General features: G+C 38.7%; 1 protein-coding gene across 6 annotated transcripts in view; it reads left to right on the top strand.

Moving 5' to 3' along the window:
• Cep290 (Centrosomal protein 290kDa) overlaps positions 1-22,645 on the top strand; it is a 1,403,175-nt gene that overhangs the window by 605,338 nt on the left and 775,192 nt on the right. For all 6 annotated transcript variants that reach the window (XR_010858542.2, XM_067136188.2, XM_067136189.2 and 3 more), the window contains one exon: positions 7,880-7,979. Coding sequence is in view for 5 of the 6 variants with exons in the window: in XM_067136188.2 (XP_066992289.2) it covers positions 7,880-7,979 (100 nt within the window). In the remaining variant the exon portion in view is untranslated. The remainder of the gene's footprint in view (positions 1-7,879; positions 7,980-22,645) is intronic.

The following is a 22,645-nucleotide window of genomic DNA, read 5'->3' as shown; positions in this document are numbered from 1 at the left end:
TTCACTTCCGGAACGTCCATACAGGTCGAAGAGACACCAGGCGACCACCGGTATTGCTGATTAGTGAAGGTGCTGACCGGTCGATGTCAACGACCTCCACACACGTTCAGTCCCACTGAGGTCACCAGTGAAGCTTCTTTTCAGCTCACTCGAGCCGTGAACTGACAGTTAACAGGCAGGGAATATGGTGCTATACTGCTAACTGCCACTCGTAAGAACACCAGCCCACTCCATCGTCGGATCTTAGTGGCCAACAGGCACATAACAGCCTCCAAACAGGCACCATCATTTGAAGAAGGACCATGGTATCGCAGCTACTGCAACAGAAACCAATCGGCAGCAGAAAACAGAAGACATTGGAAACGCCATCATCTGACCATCCAGAATAGCTTTTAAAAATTATGAAGGGCTGAAGGGTGGATATTCTGTTTTTCCTCTTTAATTAACTAAATCATGAGCACCAAACCGGTGACTCCACAAAGCTCTTTAGGGAGTAGCACAGGGATTCCCCAGTCCTCCCAGGCAAGTGATATTTAAGATTTCAAAAGGAAAAAGGAACATTAAAGATCAAAACAAAATCTGCTGGAGTTTACTCTAGTATCCAAAAATTTTACAGATAAACCCAAGTTATACCCCTAAATAAATATCTAAATCTTACCCCAAAATACATAACATTAAAATCTACCTAATAGGGTCACAAATGACCATACTCATTACAACGAAGGCAATCCTTAATTAAATATTAATAATAAGGTTCAAAATATTGCTGCGCAGCTTATTAACTAGATTTTGCTTACAACTAAATAAATCTGATAACTACTAAATTAAGTTACCGTGTGCATTCTTAATCACCCAACATTAAGAAAAAAACCAAACAAATAAAAGGAAGGGTTTAGAATGTTGCAAGGGAACTCAAAACAGGGAAATAAATACTTAATTACGTTAGCTTGCAACCATTTTCAATTAATTGATGTTAGTAAGTCACTATTCATTCACCATGTCATGTACTCATGAAAAGTTATAACACAGATAAACTCACATTACGTATTACGCGTCACACCAGTCAAATTAAAGCGCAATTAAGCCAGGAATACCAGATCGAAATCCATTACTTTACCAACAGGAACTCAAAAATGAAACACGAAAGCGATGCAAGAGTGCGCATACAGAAATCCAACTCACTGATATAAGAAATAAAAGGCACAAGTACAACCTTCATACCAGAGATTACCAGATAACCGCACGACACACAAGACTACCAAGCTCATCTGTCCTGCGACATACAGACGGACAATATCAAACCACCAAAACAAGTGCGACGATCTCTGAATCAGCATAACCAACGAATGGTAAAAGGCACGAACGACCTCAATACTGACTCTCATCACATGACATCACAAAACACAGTACACACACACACATAAACACCTATGCGATGACGCATCAAGAAGTACCCACGATAGAAAAAGGACAGTACATGACCTCAAGTACACTTGAATGTATCGCACGACAATGAGACTCTTAGGGCCAATATCGTACTCCTAGGAGAGGAATGGCCTCTCAGCACCGTAAGCCCTAAGTCTCAGTACACACATACATATGCCTACCCAAGGCACCCAATCCATACAGTATTTACAAAAATGGTAGGACTGATACAGCATGGCTACCCAAATTTAGAACCGTACTCAATCTAGAGAATCCCATACTTCTGCAAATTGAGTACGTAAATTTTTAAGATACGAAACCCGTAATGCAAGAAATTTTAACATCGATAAAATCGAATAAGACAAAACAAGCAGGAAAATTAGCTGACTGGGTTTGCTAAATCGCAACACCTTCGAAAAATTCACTAGTGACAAATTTAAAATAACAGAAATGAAAATCCTGACAACCTGCAGACCTACTATGAATTTAACAATTTATAGCTCAGTGTAAGGACACCGAAATGAACATTTGCAGAAAATCTTCCTAGTAATCATTCTTATAATCACAAGGGGCATCGTTCTCCATCTAGGCACCTAATACCAAGAAAAAAGATTACGAGGAATCTCATACCAGATACACTTGATTTCAAACATGTCACGAGCACGAGTGCAGATGAGATCCGTAACCCATCAAATTTCCCATAAATGGGCCTCAGCCTAGCTGGTCTATGAATATGGTGACCACGTTTCACCCTACAACTATCACAGCCAATGTAGTACCCTTCCTAATAAGTATAGGAACACACGGGTTAATAAATATATGTGACAAGGGAACAGACCCTTACACGATGGAAAAGCACAAGACAAACTAGGAAACTTTCGAATTTAGCAGCTGGCCCAGAAACTGTCCCCAAAATAGTCTTATACCTACTCAGAAACGAACCCAGATCTAGCAAAAGGCCAAAAACAACACAACATGACCGAAAATTCAAGTACATACTGAGCTAAAACACGACACCAAAATAATTTCAAAAGATCACACATGCGGAATACTGCCAAATATAATACACCAGGCGACAAGAAACAAAATTTAGGAAATAATTTGCCGAAACACAAGAATTACGAACAGAAAAACACTTGAAGAAATAGGCGAAAATTTACAAACTTTAACCTTAAAATTGTTGCCGAAAATTGACCAAAACAGAAATTACAGAAAAACTAAGTAAACTCCGTGCTAAAATTTAACCAGAACACAATGATCACTCTGACAATTCACACCTGATTCACACTACAATTTACGTGGTCTAGAAGACGAACAAGCAGAACGCGACACACGATAAGTTCGGATGTAGGGAGTGCACTTTCGCAGTGGGTCAAGCGCTCAGCTGTTTTCAACACACTTCAGCTGTTCAAGAGATAAACATGAATTCAGACACAGAAGGACAGTACTTAGCACAATTTCACGACGTAGTTTAAAGCAACAAGTAATCACTCAGATGTTAAGATTAAAACAGATGTATCGAAGAAAACTTGACATAATCAAACATATTGAAATATATCAAAAAAGACTTTCAGAACGCGAACACAGCACACGAAATGTGAAGATATTACTTTACTACAAAACATGTGGTCAAACAAAACCTTGCCACACAAGAAAATTTATTAAAATTAATGAAACCAGAAAAAAAAAATTGTTGCAAATAGTTACACACCATTTCCTCCAACCGTTAATTACAAGGTAAAACACAACAACACAAAACTGCCCCTCGTGGAACGAAAAACACATGGTGAGATGAACTCGCACAAGAATCATAAAAAAGGAAATAGGGATTAAGAATACACAGGTTAACACTTACAAGCTGTATTCAAACTTAAGATTTAAAATTAATTTTTAGAAGAGTTAGCCGAGAGAGATCATTGTATGCCTTTTATCCTTCCATAACCTACAGTCTTGCTACCAGATGTAGCATTAATTTCGGGACTCAGTGCATACACAACAATAAATAATAATAAATATAATAATAATAATAATAATAATAATAATAATAATAATAATAATAATAATAATAATAATAATAATAATAAATGTTGACATAAAATGTAAATAAAGAAATAGTTGTAAATAATATAGACACTTAATAATATGAATAAGGAAATAGTAAAATGACGCAGTGGTGGAGAATTCACATCAGGACTTGGAAACGTGACGAGTATCTTTCGATACGCAATATTAAATCAAATACAAGGGAACACTTACAGGCCAAAAATGACAACTAAGAGAGGAGAGTGGAAGGTGCTAGAAGCCCTATCAGGTCCATGGGAACGTATGACATTATGGGGGAGAAAAGACTTACAATAATACACCCAACAGACAAATAATTATTGAGAAAATGAACATACAATTATAAATGAACAAATAAATGAACTGCGGATTAACTGATACTTGAGACACAAAACAAAAGATGTGTAAGGGAAGCAATTAAGCTCCTCGGCCACGAACAAACTTTGACATAGAGATTCACATTAAAGTTAAATTTACGGAATGAAAGGAGGCAACCTCGAAAGAATCAAAAATTAATTACGCTATTCAAGAAAGAGTTTTACAGTTACTTACAACCACAACAACACTCTGCGGACTAGCATAATAACTAAGTCATACAAATGCTCTATTTTGGAAAATGTGGAAAACTAGAGGAACTCCGGCACACGAAATGAACTCTGGCACACGAAATGAACTCTTACATAATTACTGAACTTACATTAAGTGGGAATAGTTCGAAACATAAGGATGCATTTAAATAACATAAGGCAAAAACATAGCGCTTACCTTGACCGGCTAAAGACCCATTGCGGGACGGACGCAAAACGCGTCCGCCCGCTTTAGTGATCCAAATTCAAAGGCGCGGACAAATTAACTCACACATGTGAGGAACCACAGACAGGAAATAGAGTGATTACAAATAACCAATAGCAACACTCCCGTTTGCCACATTTACCAATTAAAAATCCTAATATACTGGCCAATAAAAACACTTATACTTTGGCCCATGACAATGATCTAGAATAATCCTTTCTGCTTAATTCGCATCTTCACGGACATTACAAAACGACAGGAAAAGGCCACTTACACGTGGCACACCCTGCCTCACAAGCCATGTATAACAATTCCAAATCCCTTTCTATACTTAACAAAATAATACAATTTAAATCAGGAAATGTAAAAGACCATAAATCTTCTTCATAGTCCATTTCTCTATAGGCCTAAATATTTAATAATTTTTAAATATGAAAGCTACATACAATAATTTGCTTTGCATAAACACTTCAGTTCTTTAAATGTTTTTGTTTACCCAACATGATGGCAAGACAAAATTAAATGATAACAAGGACTTTGTTGCTTCACTGGTTTCTGTTCATTGCTATTCAACAACGGCCACAGTTAGTGTTGTTGTTTCCACCCCATACAGAATCACTGGTTGTACCACAGTATCATAATGTCTTAGTAGTGCATTAATGGAAATATTATTTTTGTTGTAAGTGGCTTTTGTGCAGTGTTAATTTTTTTCAACTTAAGTCTCCTGTTTTCCATAGCCTCTTTATCCATCCCGTTGCTGCTGATAATCTCTCCCAGGTATTTAAACTGCTTTGTGACCGTCACATAATTCCTGTCCATGCTCATCATCTGTATTTTTGTGAAGGAGATTTTTAAACCTGTTTTCTCGGCTATCTCCTTTAGTTCATTTATCTGTGTTATTGCTTCCTGTTCTGTCTCACCAAAGAGTGCCAAATAATGAGCAAAGGCCAAACACTTGGATTTGACATGTTTGTTTTTACTACCTATTATAGCACCCGAGTCATTATGTTTCCACAGTGTTTTCATGACCTTATCTAGAACCACGTTGAACAGTGTTGGTGATAAGCTGTCTCCCTGTCTCAGACGTGTTTTTATCTGGAAGGGTTTGCTGATCTCTCCTCGAAATTTCACTTTGGATATTTTCTTGAAATGCAGGCTCGGTGCTATGTAGCCTTTGATTCAATTTTTAAAGGCCCTGTGGAATAATCTTAAACTTTTCTTAAAGTTCTCATCCATTTTTGTGACTTCTGCCTTAAGGTATCTTCTGACTCTTGCCAGTGTTTGGTGTGTTTGTTTCCTTATTTCTTGTGATTTTTCCAAATTTGTCACAGTTTTATTTTCGTTCCATGATTTCCATGCCTCAAATCTTTCTTTGAGTGCATTTTCGTATTCTGCATTCCACCATGCATGCTTGTTTTGACATCTCGTAGTTGCTAATTCAACTGCTGGCTCCTGCAGATTTTTTGTCACTTCATTCCAATTTTTTGGCACCTGTAGCTTTTTTCTGTATTTTTTCCCTCCTTTCTTGGATGAGTAATTGACGGTCAAATTTTGGCACTCCATTGCCACAGGTATGCATTTTTCATCCAGGTATGAAATTCATCTTAATCTGTGATTAGTAATAGTCTGATGTTACATTAACCGCTTTTCTAACTTTGATGTTATAAATTCCTTGTAATTGCTTTTAGATATCGCTACATGGTCCAGTTGAAATTCGCCTAGCAAGGGGTTTGGTGATACCCATGTTTTCTTTTTGTTGGAGCGTGCTTTGAAATGGGTAGACATGAGTTTTAAGTTGTTCATGTTGCATAAATTGATCAGTCTTTCTCTGTTTTTATTTGTCCTGTTGTGTGCTGGGTATTGTCAAACTATTTCAGTGTACTTCCTTTCCTGTCCCACTTCATCATCATCAGTTTTCCACTCCAGTTGCCCGGGTGTGGTTTACGAGCACTCTACACTTCTGTCTGTCCATGTACCACTCTACTCTCAAGACGACATCCCAGCTGATTCCTCTTGTTCCTATGTCCTCTTTCACTTGGTCCAGCCATCTCTTCCTAGGTCTTCCTACTGGTTGTTTTCCGGCCACGACTGTGTGTAACCATTGTTTTGCTGTCCTTCCATCGTCCAATTGTTTGACATGGCCAAACCATTTCAAACGGGCCCTTGTCACTTTTTCATTCAGGGATGGGTACACACCAGCTTCCTCCCTTATTCTTTCATTCCTTACCCTGTCCCTTTTTGTCTTTTGTCCCACTTGTACATTAAAATCCCCCAGGAGAATTTTGATGTTATGTTTTTGGATCTTGAGTATTTCACCCCCCAGTTTGTCCCAAAACTCTTCAACCATATTGGGGTTCTTTTTATTATCTTCATTTATTGGTATTTCTTATTCGCTGATTTGACCATCATGAACGATAGTCTTGAGTTTACACTCTTGAATTCGACTACAGTGTTTAGAAACTTTTTGTTTACTGCAAAGTCTTGCGTTCGGAAGATAGTGGGTTCGAATCCCACTGTCGGCAGCCCTGAAGATGGTTTCCCATGGTTTCCCATGGTTTCCCATTTTCACACCAGGCAAATGCTGGGGCTATTCTTTAATTAGGTCTATAGCTGCTTCCTTCCCACTCCTATCCCTTTCCTATCCCATCGTCACCATAAGACCTATCTGTATTAGTGCAACATAAAGCAAGTTGAAATTTTTTTTTTTTTAAATCAGCAGAATAATGAAGAAAAGTTTGAGAATGTTGGCACATCAAGAGAAGCATTCAAAGGATCAAAGGCAGAATCTTAGTGAAATTGCCAGTTTTGTTACTGGATTCATACAGGAGAAATTAAACTGGGTTTATCCAGTTAGTTGCAAAGTTATTGGAATAAAGGCAATAGAGGTGGAATGTGTGTTAAAAGTTCTAGTGATGCTACTGCCAGAGGGATTTTTTTAACTAACATTTGTCCATTGAATTAGGCAAGAAATATGCACGTATTGGTGTGAAGTATGATGTAGCTAGTTCTAGATGTTACGGAAGTACAAAGCCACAACACAGACGAATGAATTGCGGTCATAAAGGATGCAACCCTTACGGTAAGTAATGTAGAGTATGAGCGACCAATAACGAGACCATCTGTCGGTATGCGCAACCTACTGTCTAGCCCGTGCATTCCAAAACTTACATCATTTAACACATAGATAACATATGGTTTAGCTTGGGTCAACGGCATTTCTATGAAAAATATTGTGTTTAAAAACGCTTGTCTAGCTTTTATGTAACTCAGGGGTGGTATAAACAAAAGAAGTGGTGTTGAGGATTCTCCACTATTCTGCAATGTCTACTGACAGATTGCACTGATAAAACTGAGAAAACCCCACAATCTTTCATAGTGAACAGAACTTTTGTTTTAGAGCTTGTTAAGTTATTCTACTTCTAGGAGAGCTTGAATATGTTGTAATTACATTCATTATTTAATTTTTCTTGTAAACACCTTCCAAAATTTCAGAGTCGTCTTTTATGCCAGGGTGTCTTATATTCAAGCCAGTACATGTATGTTAAATAAAGAATGGATTCCTGGGCTGTACTGCTCTTATTGGATTGCTGTCTGTTTCCAGATCTCTTTATTGGCAAAAAAATTGGCTGAAATAGAGCTGAAAGAACTACATGAGAAACAACGTGCTGACCACGCTGAGAAAATGCACGAGCTTGTCAAAGGTGAGCGAGTTACAGCGGATACCAATACTAAGAGAACACGGTACAGTGCACACCAGGCAGCCAGGTTGAACACAACTCATCCACCCCAGCAGCAATATTTATCGGCAATTACAGACAGGGAGGAAATGCCACCTAACAACTGACTTCTGCACTCTAAAGCACTGCATTCAACGTTCTTATAACAACCTCAGCTGCACATACTCTTTAGCACACACGTATTTATTATTGATAATTGAAAATTGTAATTACAAAAGTGGATGAACCTAGTATAGAATAGAATAATATGTGAGCACCCCACACAACACAAGCATGGACATTTCTTCTTATGCTGGATGATTAAGTAAACAAATAGACGCAAGATGTCAAATCACAAGAACATACCTCCATTTACCACATTGGACTTTAGCATGAAATGTGTATTTTAATATGCAATTTTACTATGTTTGTGTATATTTTAATATGTTTATATATCCATACCATTTGAAATAAGTTGATCAACACGATTTTAGACCCGTAGACACACTCGACACTGGATGTATATATAGCTGGCCTTTGTATTTTAAAATATGCCTAATATTACTATTTGTGCCACCGTTTTACTCAGCAAGGCGGAATCTTAACTTAGACTAATGTAAAAGATAATGTACAGCTGAAGATGACTCATAAGGAGTCGAAACCGGTACTATAATATAGTAGCTTATAATAAATTTGTATTGATTAGGTGGATATTTTCTTTTCTCTTCTGTGATACATGATCAAGAATTTAGCGTTGATGGGACTGAAATTTCTGGACGGTTGATCCGGGAAATTGTTTTAACGGGGAACGGATAATGCTGGATTTTTACAACGTAATTTAATTAGGATGCTCACGGGACCATGTAATTTGAACGAATAATCCGGGGAAACGTACTTTCCGGGAACGGATAATCGAGGTTCCACTGCGTTACAAAACATAAAATTCAAGTGAATCTTGTAGGTTTTAAACATATTACCAAGAAAAGGTATTAAACGAGAACAAAAACTTGTCTGTTATGAATACATTTATAGTTGTTCAAAATCAGACCTCTGGTCCTCCTTTTAGTTGCTTCATATGACAAGAAGTGGATACCATAGATATATTGCATTGCCCCTCCCACAGGGTGTTGGACATAACTGCCTAGGGAAACATCTTCGTCACCTTGACATTCTTCCTGAGCTGTGCTGGAAGCTTCGCATCCAACAGGTGCTCTAACTATTACGAATGACTGTGACCTCTAATGGGAAGCAAGGGTACGCATTCAGGAGTACCAGAGAACAGTATTTGGCCAAATTCAGATTACTTTCTGTTTCAGTTGGTTTAGGTCATGTCAAGGTTAATATAAACAGAGTGATATTATTCTCATTTTGGGCCATTAGAGCCTTTTTGGCAGCCCAGAAATGTTGCATTATTTCTCAGGCCGCCTCTATTCTCTCTTCTGTCCGGCGCTGTTCTGCTGTTTTGCTGATCGCAGAAGCCCTTAAAGTTGTTGATCATTGATCTGTATTTTGCCTGAGGTTGTAAGTCAACTTAAAGACATTATGACAAGAAGATCATAACCATAATTTTTGTTATTACATGTATTTTAATGTTATAATTATTTCTGTAACATTGTCTTTGTCTGGTATACATATATTTTAGTTATCACATAATCTGTTTAATTTTTATTTGCCTGAAGATGGCCACTTATTTATTTATTTATTTATTTATTTATTTATTTATTTATTTATTTATTTATTTATTTATTTATTTATTTATTTATTTACTCATTCATTCATTCATTTATTCATTCATTCATTCATTCATTCATTCATTCATTCATGTCCGTAGAACAGTATAGATTACAGATGCATAACTTATTACAAAATTAAATAAAGTACATGAAATTACAATATTTACATTAAATTATACAGTTATTTACAAAATATTGGCCCAGAATTTAGCCATGTTAACAGCATTGATACTGGCTTATGCTAGATCAAGTTCTGTGCATTTAACAGGGCATAGAGGGCAATTAATAAGGTGGATTGTCGTTTGTACCACGCTGCATTCACATTAGGGACTGATCCCCCTTTAGAAGGCCCCATTTCTTCATACTTTCCTTGGACCTTCCAACACCTGCTCTTAGTCTGTTCAGTGCCTTCCATGTAGTCCAGGTTTCTTCAATACCAGGGGGAAGCTTTTTCTCCAATTTTAAGCATTCTGGATGAAAAGGGATCTTTCAATTCCAGAGTAGAAGTCTGGTCTTCTTTGCATCTGCACTAGTGGGGAATGAGGAGTGCATAAATCTGTTCCTGTACTTCAATCGAGTTGGTGCTAGTATGTGTCCATGTAGGGGGTGAGCTGAGCTGGTAGAAGCCCTTAACCTCTCCACATTTGCAGCTACTTCGCGTCTGATCTCAGGAGGGACTATTTCTGCAAGGGAGTGCAGTTTGTTGGTGTTGGTTTCAGGCATCCTGTAATATGTCTGCATGTTTCATTCAGGGCAACATCGATCTTTTTGGCATGTGTAGGTTTATACCAAATGCCTCTAGCATACTCCCGTGCTGAATAACAAAGTGCTAAGGCTGTTGTCTTTACTGTATGAGGATGGGCACTCTACTTTGAACCTGTCACTTTACGGGTGGCAGGGAGTTCCGAGAGAAGACCTTTGCCTTGATGTTTGAACAGTGCCCCCTGTAAGTTAGAGAATGATCTATAGTAATACCCAAGTATTTTGGTGTGTAATTATGTTCTAAAAATTTGTCCTTCTACTTCACTTGCAGCTTCCTTGAGGCTTGTTTGTTCTTCAGATGGAAATCACTAAGTGGCTGAAACTAGTCCAAAGACTGACATAATATCATTTACCTGATATATTGTATTGAAAAGGTGTCAATTTATTTCTTATATTCTGTATTTTGATCAGTTAGAGAAGTTTTCCTGGTTCAGTCCCATGCTCTTGAGTTCCTTGTTTACTTCCTTGGACCATTTATCAGAGACGTTTGATCTGTTGTCCAACACGTTAAAAATCTGCTTCGTTAGTTGGGTTACATCAATCCTGAACGGATGTCCGTAGAACTTCATTCATCATTTCCTTATTGACTCCATCTGCCGCTCATTATCGCCGCATAGCTCTTCTCTTCCTCGGAGTCTATACTGCCACTGTTATCTTAGGACCTATTATTTTGCGAAGCGTCTTGGGGTCGTACTTCTCTGCTTCTCTCAGTCCAGCCTTTCCAGTCATTCTGAGGCATTCACTTGCATAGAGACACTTGGGTTTGATCACTGTGTTATAGTCCTTGAGTTTAGCTTTCCTTGAGATTGAGTGATAAATTCATACATTCATAGAAAATTATGATATGAGTAATTTTGCTGTGGTTTTGAATGGAGATAAATGCGTTCTGAGGTTCTTGTGTGTTTTGAAAGCAACTACAAATATGCTTCTTTACTGGCTTGTTAGGCCTAATGTAATTGAGGATTTTCTTTCAGGGTTTACACCCTTAGCCTTTGAGGATACCTCCTCATCCCACAAGGCAATGGTCTCCATCTGTACTACCCCCAGAGGAATGGGTTGCCTCCTCTGCCAACTTCACTGTACCGAATCATATTCTCTGATTTTGCTGCCGTTGAGGTCTTCACTTGTTAGCCTGAGCTGGGACCCCTTACCAGATGTTACACACCGGGTCAGTGCACTTTGGGACTCACATAGGCAGGGGCGCCACTCCCTGGGCAGGGCTGCCTCTAAGAATGTCCCTACCTGTTACCTCATGAAGTGAATGCGGACATGATAAAGGCAGCAGTCATCCATGGTATACAATGGCTGCACAAAGAACTAAATGCCGTATCGACAGACAACAAAATACCTGCAAATGGGAGCAAGGGTGTTATAATCCCCCTGTTTAAGAAAGGAAGCAGATGGAAACCCACCAACTATAGAGGAATAACACTGCTGTCTCATGGGCTACAAATTCGAGAGATCATAGAAAGGAGATTGAGAACCATCATTGAACCACAGTTAGAGGAAGAGCAATATGGATTCAGAAGTAACAGATCAACCATGGATCTAATTTTTAGCACCCGCATGCTGATACAAAACTATTGGGAGAAAGGCAAGAACCTGGTCATTGTATTCCTGGATATAGAAAAGGCCTATGATAGTGTTATAAGTAGAGTTCGTGGTTTATAGCATTTAAAAATCAGAGATTTAGCATTTTGATTTTCAAATTTAGCGTTTTGTAGCATCTAAAATTCTAAAATTTAGCGTTTTGTAGCAAATTGGTAAAAAATAGCCATAATTTGCTAAACTGCACACACAACAGTTGGGAGCAAAATCATACTGCTTAATCACACATTGCTCGTCATGCAGTTTTGAATTCCTTATGGAAAATAAGACAAACATCAACATAAGACTGCAAGAAGTATTAACGAACACACAGGAATATGCTTATTTTCAAATTTACAAACACAATTCCAAAGTGAAAAATACTATTCTGAACGTATTTATTTATCACAATACAACACACCTACAAGGCAGAGGAATTTCAATGATGATTTAAGTACAACATGCCAATTGTTTAAAAGGTGTCCTCCTTCATTTGAGACCACCTATCAGTTACAATTATGTTTTACTTGCTAAGAAAACTCTACATCGACACTGTTCGTAGAGGCCCAAATGCACAGAAATGCTGCCAAGGCAAAGGAAGGCCCGCAAAACATTTTTTTTTTTTCTTCAAGTTTTTGATTGCAGAGTCGGCACATCAATATAGGCCATCTGTATCCTTACATAAAAATGTCCCGATTTGTGACTTTCGGCATGCTGTTTGATCGTCACTTCGCTTCTACCCATGGCTAACAGACAATAAAATAAATCGCTACCGTACTTTTAAACAGAACTACTACTCAACACCAATGTCAAGAATAACCGACTATGATCAAGGGTCAACACACAAAGAGAATGAACGTGGTGCTTGAAAGTGCATTTGCTGTTTGATTGTTCTTTGCAGTGCTCTTTATCCAGTGAAAGAAATTCCACACATTGAATGATTTAACCCTTTGGCCTGCCATTACTTGTGAAAGGAAATATTCCCTTACATACTATTTATTTTTTTGTCACTTTAACATAAGTTTGATTAATCACTTAGGCTACATAAGAATACACAAAGCAAAGTGAGTTTTTAGCTCATCTATAGTAACAGGAAACCAATGTTTTTGTTCGTATTACTGGTTTCAAGGGAAGCAGATAAATTAGCAAGAAATGTAGAGGCATAGGCATTGGTTTCCTTAGTAATGTGATCCCAGAACTGTGGGGTTAGAAATTCATTCCTTAAGTCCATTTCTTTCGGATTATTACCCACCCCCGTCCTCACTATAGAGTGAATTTCAAAAACTGGTTTACATGTTACAGAAAGAGGCTTATTGTCAACAATATCATAATTCCAAGTATCATTTTACTAGACTTCTCAACGGGTGAGTTGACCGTGCGATTAGGAGCGCGCAGCCGTGAGCTCACATCCGGGAGATAATGGGTTCGAACCCCACTGTCGGCAGCCCTGAAGATGATTTTCCGTGGTTTCCCATTTTCACACCACGCAAGTGCTGGGACTGTACAGTAATTAAGGCCACGGCCGCTTCCTTCCCATTCCTAGGCCTTTCCTGTCCCATCGTCGCTGTAAGATCTATCTGTGTCGGTGCGACGTAAAGCAACTAGCAAAAAAGAAGGAAAACTAGACTTCTCACTCGCTCTTGTTGCATTCTGGTTTTGTCACGTAGTTTCAATTGGCACTATCATCTCGGAACTGAAATCGGAATCACTTTCATCACTGCCATTTGAAGAAGAAGAAGAAGTATTTTCACTCTCCAGAGAATCTTTTCCACTTTCAACATCACTATTTTCAAGCCAGTTACGAATAAACTCATCCATGCCGCGCTTGGATGCCGCCATGATTGTTTACAACGAGCGGCAAAATGAGGTGCATTTAATTTTCCATTTTTCAGCTCAGAGTTACTATTTACACAGAGAAAATAGCTTCAGGTATCATCTGACATCAATCGGTTAAGCTGCAAAACAATGAGAATAAATCTCTCCGACCAGCTAACTGCGATACTGAACTTACAGATGTTCCATGCACCAAGACGGAAGTGTCCGTCAAAGCATGTTACTGCTTTACGATCGCAATGGGCGCCGTAATAATTATTTCTCCCGAAATAAATAACATTTATGTCTTATTTTTAAGAAAAATGCATCGTTTTTACAAATATATATGTTTATTTCGTACAAAACTGAGAGTTTCGCATCTATTTCGCATAAATGGTATAATTTCGCATTTTGAACCAATTTCGCATTTTATCGCGAATTCGAAACCGCTAAAAACCACCCGTACGGGTCATATAAGATGAAGGCACATACACTGACAAAGTTTCGGCATATTTCGCATTTATCGCAAATGCTAAAAATCACAAACTCTAGTTATAAGAGATAAGATGTGGGAGTGCCTGAGGAAAAGAAATGTGCCTGAAGGACTGGTAAGGAAAATTCAGATGTTGTAAAAAGATTGTACTTGCTGTGTACAAATTGGGGAAGGTCGATCATCATGGTTTGAGACCAAAAGTGGAGTTCAGAAAGGAAGTGCACTGTCCCCACTACTGTTCATCACTGTTAAGGACAATATAATGAAGAACGTCAAGGAAAAGTTAAATGAACTGAATGCAGTGGCCTTTGCTGATGATATCATGATTCAGGGTGAAACAAAAGAGGAAGTACAGACCAGACTCAACGTATGGAAATTCCAGTTCTAGGAATATAACCTCAATATCAGCGAGACCAAGACAGTGGTGAGGGCAGTCAACAGAGAAGGGCGTCCAACAAGTGTAAAACTAGGAGACCACCAACTACAGTGTGTGGATAGTTTTCCTTGCCTTGGAAGTGTAATCTCCAGTGATAATTTGGTCATAAAGAAAATTACAAACAGAGTGCAAAAGGGATCCGAATTCTACCAACAAAAAGAACACTTTTATGGGATGACATGATTCCAAAACTGGCCAAACTGACGATATTAACAGCTATTTCATATCAGTATTGACCTATGGTATTGAAGCGTGCACCTTCACAAAAAGAGATTGATCAAGACTGCAAGCATCAGAGATGAAATTTCTTAGATCCACCATCTAGAAGACCAAGATGGACAAGGTAAGAGATGAGGAGGTGAAGAAACAAGCCAGAATAAAGGCGTCCCTATTGGACTGAATTGGCTCATCCAGACTACGGTGGTACGGGCATGTGATGAGGATGGAGCCTACAAGAACAGTCAGAATAAATTTGGATAACAGGTGGAGGGGAAAAGACCTGCAGGAAGACCTAAAATTTGATAGATGGACATGATCAAGGTTGATCTAGTTACCAGAGGATGGACAGTAGATGATGTTCTCCATGACAAGTTGTATATGGACAGGAAGAAGTGGAAGAGGCTCATTAGCAGTACCTAGGAAACTGGAACTGTACAATGATTTGAATGGAGAAAAACAGCAATGTCATCAATCATTGTTAATAACTTATGTCACTTTCCCCTGGGGCTCACAAATTATCAGTGTGTGTGCCGTTGGAAATATTGTGCTCTTACTAATTAATCACAAGCTCCACAACGTGATCACCAGCTATCTAGAATTTAAACTGAAGACATCCTCTTTAAGCTTACACTGCACAGGTTAATGGTCCTTCATCTATTATGATTATCATAAAATGAATCTGCTGTGCCAGGCTAACAGCATCTATAGCTTCTGGACTCCCCAATACATTTACATTTAATTAACTGTTCTGTAACTGAACTAACAAAACAGAACTGATTGGGCACCAGTGTACTTGATGATACACAATATAAAATAAACATGAGAATTAAATTTACCTCCAGGGTGGGGTCATACGCTGATGATATCCCGACTTGCTTTCTCAGCCTGATGACTTGTACTGAAAAGTGAAGGCATTAGGAGATCCTAGGAAGGTTATATCCTAGCCTGAAATGACACACTGTCCATTCAAATATATATATGTATATATATAAATGTTACAGCGCCACCAGGGAATAAGATGTGTAGTGGTAGTGCGTCTTATATCCATCTGTTAAGAAGAACTGCGCTTCGTTTGTGGTTTCCAGAGGGTATTTGTGATTTTATTTTGGGTGCTGAGTTTATGCTAGTGTTATCTAGTGAGTCCACGTTCATTTAATAGTGTTTTAGGGTCATATTTATTATCAGTTTTATGCCCTAAATATCTGCCATCTTGTTCACTGCTACAATAGTTCCACTACTTAGATGGAAACTCGCTATATATATTTTAAACATTTTGCCCTAACTGGCACCCATTTTGTCTCGTCTGCCATCACTACCATGGAGACCACAAAGAAGATGTGCACTCTACTCTCTTTTCACGCGGTTGCCTAGGACACAGAGCCTGCCCATTTCGTCAGCCATCTTAAGAAGGGCAAATTTTGATACGACGTGTAGCGTCTGATCCAGAGTGGGCGGCTACACCCAGCGTCTGTTCTCCATGTTAGGAGCGGCTGTATTTATACAGGGGAAGGCAAGGGGAAACCACCCCAGTGACTATATTCCCAGGAAGTTACTATGGAGAGAAAGAATAAATCATAGGCTCCTAGTCCCGGGCAGCCCTTTAGTGGGCAAGGGGTGCTAAGAATCCCCCAGTTTAACATAATTAAAAATCAACTACGTATAGCTACATGGAACGTTAGAAGTTTATATGCAGCTGGAAAGCTGGACAATATGATTCAAGAAGCCAGGCGATTGAAAACGAACATCTTAGGAATCAGTGAGCTACGCTGGACAGGTTCTGGATTGTGTTGCCATGAACATGGCACACTCTACTACTCTGGCAGGGACCCGCAAGACCGCAAGCACTGGAATGGAGTAGATGAGTTCGTTTCGGCGAACTATGTCAGATATGTCAAAAACTTCATACCAATCTCTGACCGTATAATGCTATTACAGATGCAGAGTCAGCCCTTTAATTTAAGCATTATACAAGTATATGCTCCAACAGCGGAAACAAAACATGACAATGGCGTTGATGAGTTCTATGAAATGCTGAATAAGGTGTGTAAAGAACTCAACAGCACTGACATAATAATAATATCAGGAGATTTCAATGCCAAAATTGGGCAAGGTAGAAGGTCTGACTTAGTGGGAGAATATGGATTGGGTTCAGCTAACCAATTCTGCCAAGAGCAAGATCTAGTTGTTTGTAACACTTGGTTCAAACTTCATAAACGGCGCCTCTACACATGGATTTCACCACTAGAAAAGGAAACAGGAAGACCAATCAGGAATCAGATTGATTATATTCTGGTTAACAAAAGATTTACAAATATTGTTAAACGAGCAATAACGTATCCTGGAGCAGATATTGGGTCCGACCATGTGCCACTAGTGGCAGATATCAGATTGAAATTGAAAACCACCACATCAAAGCAAGTATCTAACAAGTTTGATCTTATCAAATTGCAAGATAGTACAATTAAAAAAGCAGTAATACAAGACCTGAACAACAAAATGCAAACCAACAATAGCAACAACAATGACAACAGTACAGAATATCAATGGAAAATATTACATGATACACTGTTAAAAGTCTGTCAGGATCATCTTACACCAACAAGGCAAAAGAAGCAGAGATGGATGACTGATGAAATACTTGATCTAATGGAACGGAGAAGACAAGAAAAGGGCAGAGAAGACAGCTACCGACAGACACAAAGGGAGATTAAGAAGGAAATCAGATTAGCCAAGGAAAGATGGATGACAATGAACTGTGAAGAAATAGAAGAACTAAATAAAGACCATGATAGTTTCAAGTTATACAAGAAAGTAAAAGAGATAGCTGGGCTGTACAGAAAACAGACGCCAATGACTCTCTTTGAAGACACCAGCAAACCCATCCTAGATGAACAAAAGGTTATACAGACCTGGACAGAATACATAAACGAATTGTTCAGTGATGACAGAGGTGAAATTGTGTACTTACACAATGCGAAAGGTCCAAAAATAACAAAAGAAGAAGTATTACATTCCCTCACAATATCACCTAATGGTAAAGCAGTAGGTCCAGACCAGATACCAGCCGAGGTTCTAAAACTAATAACTGAAGAGAATGTTGACCAAATTGGTAAACTTTTCAATACAATTTATGATACTGGAATAATCCCAGAGGACTGGTTGCAATCGACATTCATCGCAATACCTAAAAAGCCTCATCTAAAGAAATGCAGTGACTACCGTCGCATAAGTCTGATGAGTCATATGCTAAAAGCATTCTTACGTATAATACACGCACGCATTAGAACAAAGTGCGAAATAGACTTGGATGACAACCAAATGGGTTTCAAAAATGCCTTTGGCACACGAGAAGCCTTCTTCAGCGTCAATGTCCTGCTCCAAAAATGCCGCCAACTACACAAAGATGTATTTGCATGTTTCATTGACTATGAGAAAGCTTTTGATAGAGTGCAACATGAAAAATTGATAGAGATTCTCCAACAAAAACATCTCGATGGAAAAGACATACGCATCATACAGAATCTCTACTGAGGCCAACAAGCAACAGTCAAAATCAACCAAACCAAAACATCAGATGTGAAAATCAGAAGAGGGGTATGCCAAGGTTGTATTCTCTCACCGCTTCTTTTTAATATGTATTCTGACATCATTTTTAAAGAAGCTTTGCATGATGTTGAACTGGGGGTGAAAGTAAATGGTGTTTTGATCAATAATATTAGATATGCAGATGACACTCTGATTCTGTGCAACACAATAGAAGATCTTCAAGAACTCCTGAACAGAATCCATGTCAGAGGTTTACAGTATGGTCTCAATATCAATGTAGAAAAATCTAAGTTAATGGTATTTAGCAGAAATAGTAATGCAAATGTCACCTTGTCATTAAACAACCGTAAAATAGAACAAGTCCACCATTTCAAGTACCTCGGCAGCATAATAACAGAGAGTATGGATCCAGATAAGGAAATCAGATGCAGAATTGAGAACACTAGAGCTGCATTTCGCAGGATGAGCTCTTTGTTCTGTAATAATCATCTAAATCTGAAGCTCAGACAGAGATTAATGAAGTGCTACATCTGGTCAGTACTGTTATATGGAGCAGAAACATGGACCTTAAAAGCCTGAAGTATCAAACGACTTGCCGCCTTTGAAATGTGGTTGCACAGAAGAATGCTTAGAATACCCTGGACAGATATGATAACAAACGATGAAGTTCTAAGGAGAGCTAGGACAAAGCAAGAACTAATAACAACTATAAAAGTTCGCAAAACAGCTTATCTAGGCCACATATTAAGAGGAAACAAATATGGCCTCATAAAACTCATTCTCCAAGGTAAAATAGAGGGCAAACGGCGAGTTGGTAGACCAGAGATAACATGGTTACACAACATCAAGCAGTGGACCGGTATTGAGACAACTGAGAGACTCTTCCGACTAGCAGAAGACAGAAAAACTTTCTCCAGAGTAATCGCCAACGTCTGGGCAACCGGATATGGCACTTGAAGAAGAAGAAGAAGAAGAAGAAGAAGAAGATATATACTTACAAACTTAACCTCCTCAAAAATACAAAAAATAAATCACCTCAAAATACACTCAACGCAAACAGAAGTTACCTCTCATAGTTATAACCTTACTATATTAGCTGGTACAATGACCTTTTGTATTAACCCTGCATTTGGACATGATCCATCCTTTGACACACACAAACTCACTGTACATATATATACACAACCTTTAGCTGAATTTATATACAATCTGACTAGTCTGAGTATTGGGATGACATATCTATGAAGCATAACCTGCTACACCATATCAGATTAATTTGTAGTGGTTGATTAATCGTAGTCTGAGGTTGATCTTATGCCACCATGCCTCGGCCAAACTCTCTAAAAAACTTAGGTGTCAAGTACTGGTTCATTCCTTTTTTATACTTAACTCATACTCACATTAAATTACGCCAGTATTTTGACATAGCACTTCATAGGGTATAACATTTAGTGTAGATAGCATTTAATGCTCTGTAATCCTGTGGTGCTTCTCAGCCGGACATACATAGACTAGACCAGTCTCCAACCGTCATACACCAGCATGCATCATGGCCGAACATCGCACACTTCAAGCTGGACGACCCAATCTCAACATTCCCACGACTCAACACCAACTATACCTGTCTTCCATCAAATGAGTCATAAAGAAAACCTCTATAAATCACATATTATCTCTGTACTAGCTTATTCCAATATTCCATGTTTATCACAAGTAGGACACCGTTTGAATAATGACACCAGTTTGGCGTACTGAGGCCTTGAAAACGTTTGGAGACCCACTCCATTTACAGGCACCAAAATCTTGAACAACCCTCTATGTTTAGTTTTTGTTTTACCTAGATTTCCCACTTTTTAGAAACAGAATGCCACCAGTCCAACATAGAGCTCTTACAACATGCAAACAATGACTCGTCTAAATCAACAAATACACAATATGCTGACAATGTAATACGTGATTCTGACAATTCAAAACAATACCTAACCTATAGTTAGCCATTAATATTAATATAAATGCAAAAACTGACTTGGCGTGGAGTTGAAATTTTGTCCCATTACAATATAGCCTGTCTCATGGATTAAGGCTGATGAAGTAATTCATCGACGTACGATTAAGGAGCATCGTGCCTCGACTAGAAGAACAATATGGATTCAGGGGTAACGGAACAACTACAGACCTCATGTTTGGTGTTAGGATGATTATGGAGAAATACTGGGAGAAAGAGTGCCTCCATGGCTCTAGGTGGCAGTGCTGGAGTCTGTGGTTCAAATCCTGGTCACTCCATGTGAGATTTGTGCTGGACAAAGTGGAGGCAGGACAGGTTTTCCAATATAATTTCATTACAGCTGTCAGTCATTAATCATTGCCCCAGAGGAGTGCGACAGGCTTCGGGAGCCGGCACAGTACCTATCCTCGCCACTAGATCGGGGCTTCATTCATTCCATTCCTGACCCAATCAAATGACTGGAAACAGGCTGTGGATTTTTCTTTTTCAGCTGTCAGAAAGGGAGAGATTATCATCTTTCTTTTCGTGGATATAGAAAAGACTTATGACAGCTTGTCTAGGGACAAGATCTAGGGAATGTGTAACAAGAAAAGTACGATAATCTCTTATCAGTAAGGTGAAAATGCTCTATAACTATTGTCAGATAGGGATTGGTTTGTCACAGCTAAGTGAGTTCAACATTCATCACTGTAATGGATGAAATCATAAAGAAGGTGAAACGACAGAATTCCAGAAATGATTTTCAGATGATGTAGTGATATGGGGATGCATAGGTGATAAAGTTCCTGATCTTAAAAGGAGTTTGGTCTTAAAATCAGTCCTACAAAAACGGTAGTAGTGAAAGTGAGCAGGCAAGGAGGACATACAAACATTATGGTGGATGGAAAAAATTAGAAGGTTCAAATACCTTGGCTGCATTGTAACTCAAGATGTCCAAAACTCAGCTGAAATCATCAACAGAATTCAGAAGTAAGGAAGAAAGTCAGGAATGACTCTCTTTAAGGCCGGAAACAATACCAATGACAGCAGGCATCATCATCACCACGGACTGGAAACTTGCAGCATCAACAGAAGGCAGAATAGCAGAAATCAAATTTCTGAGGCCAGTGTTTCAGAAAACAAGACAAGATAAGATCTGAAAAGACTTTGTGCAACATCAAGATTGAAATGGTTTGTTCACTTGAACAGAATAGCACATGAATGGTTTGAAAGGGACCTGGAGGGCAAGTGACCTAGGACAAGATGGATATTTGAAAGGAAGAAGCGTAGAATGGTGTAAAGTTGAAGAGGAGAGAACGTACTTGTGCAGACGGTACACCACCGCACCTGGGAAACTGTAGATGGTTGGATGATGATGATGATGATGATGATGATGATGATGATGATGATGATAGCCTGGAAAATTCTGAAAGAACTCCCACTCCTTGGCTGAATGGTCAGCATTTGGGGCTTCAGTTCAGAGCGTCCTGGGTTCGATTCCCAGCCAGGCCAGGGATTTTAATTGCGTCTGATTAAATCTGTCCCAACATTCTCGTCTTCGTATTTAAACAACACACCACAGAAACGCGCAATAGTAATCACATCCCTCCGTATAGAGTTGGCGTCAGGAAGGGCATCTGGCTGTAAAATAGAGCCAAGTCCAATGTGTGACTCAGTTCGCCTGACTCAGTTCACTTCCGAAATCCACCAGAGTGTGGGATAAGCGGTATAAGAAGAAGAAGAAAATCTGGAAGGAATAATCTTTCTGAAAGGATTACTGAAATCAGTTGAGTCTGTCCTACGATTACCTTCCACATACAAGCATACTCCCAAAATTGTTCTTTTTACAATATTACTAGAGGTTATGTTTTAAAATAAAATTCAACAAGTTTTTCAAAAACTACTGTTAACAGGTTTTAAGCAGAATATTGTTGGTTGTTCAATGCAATTAAAGATAGAGCGAGTGCTTGGAGGCAGGTTGGACTACCCTAAAGTAACCTATGTTAATCCATCTTGTCATCTTTTCTTATAGTTGTAATATGCATTTTAATAATTCTGATGAAAGTCAGTCATGTAATT

The sequence above is a fragment of the Anabrus simplex genome, chromosome 1 (genome assembly GCF_040414725.1).
Source record: "Anabrus simplex isolate iqAnaSimp1 chromosome 1, ASM4041472v1, whole genome shotgun sequence".
Classification (NCBI taxonomy): domain Eukaryota; kingdom Metazoa; phylum Arthropoda; class Insecta; order Orthoptera; family Tettigoniidae; genus Anabrus; species Anabrus simplex.
This window is presented reverse-complemented; position numbering and strand designations above follow the sequence as displayed.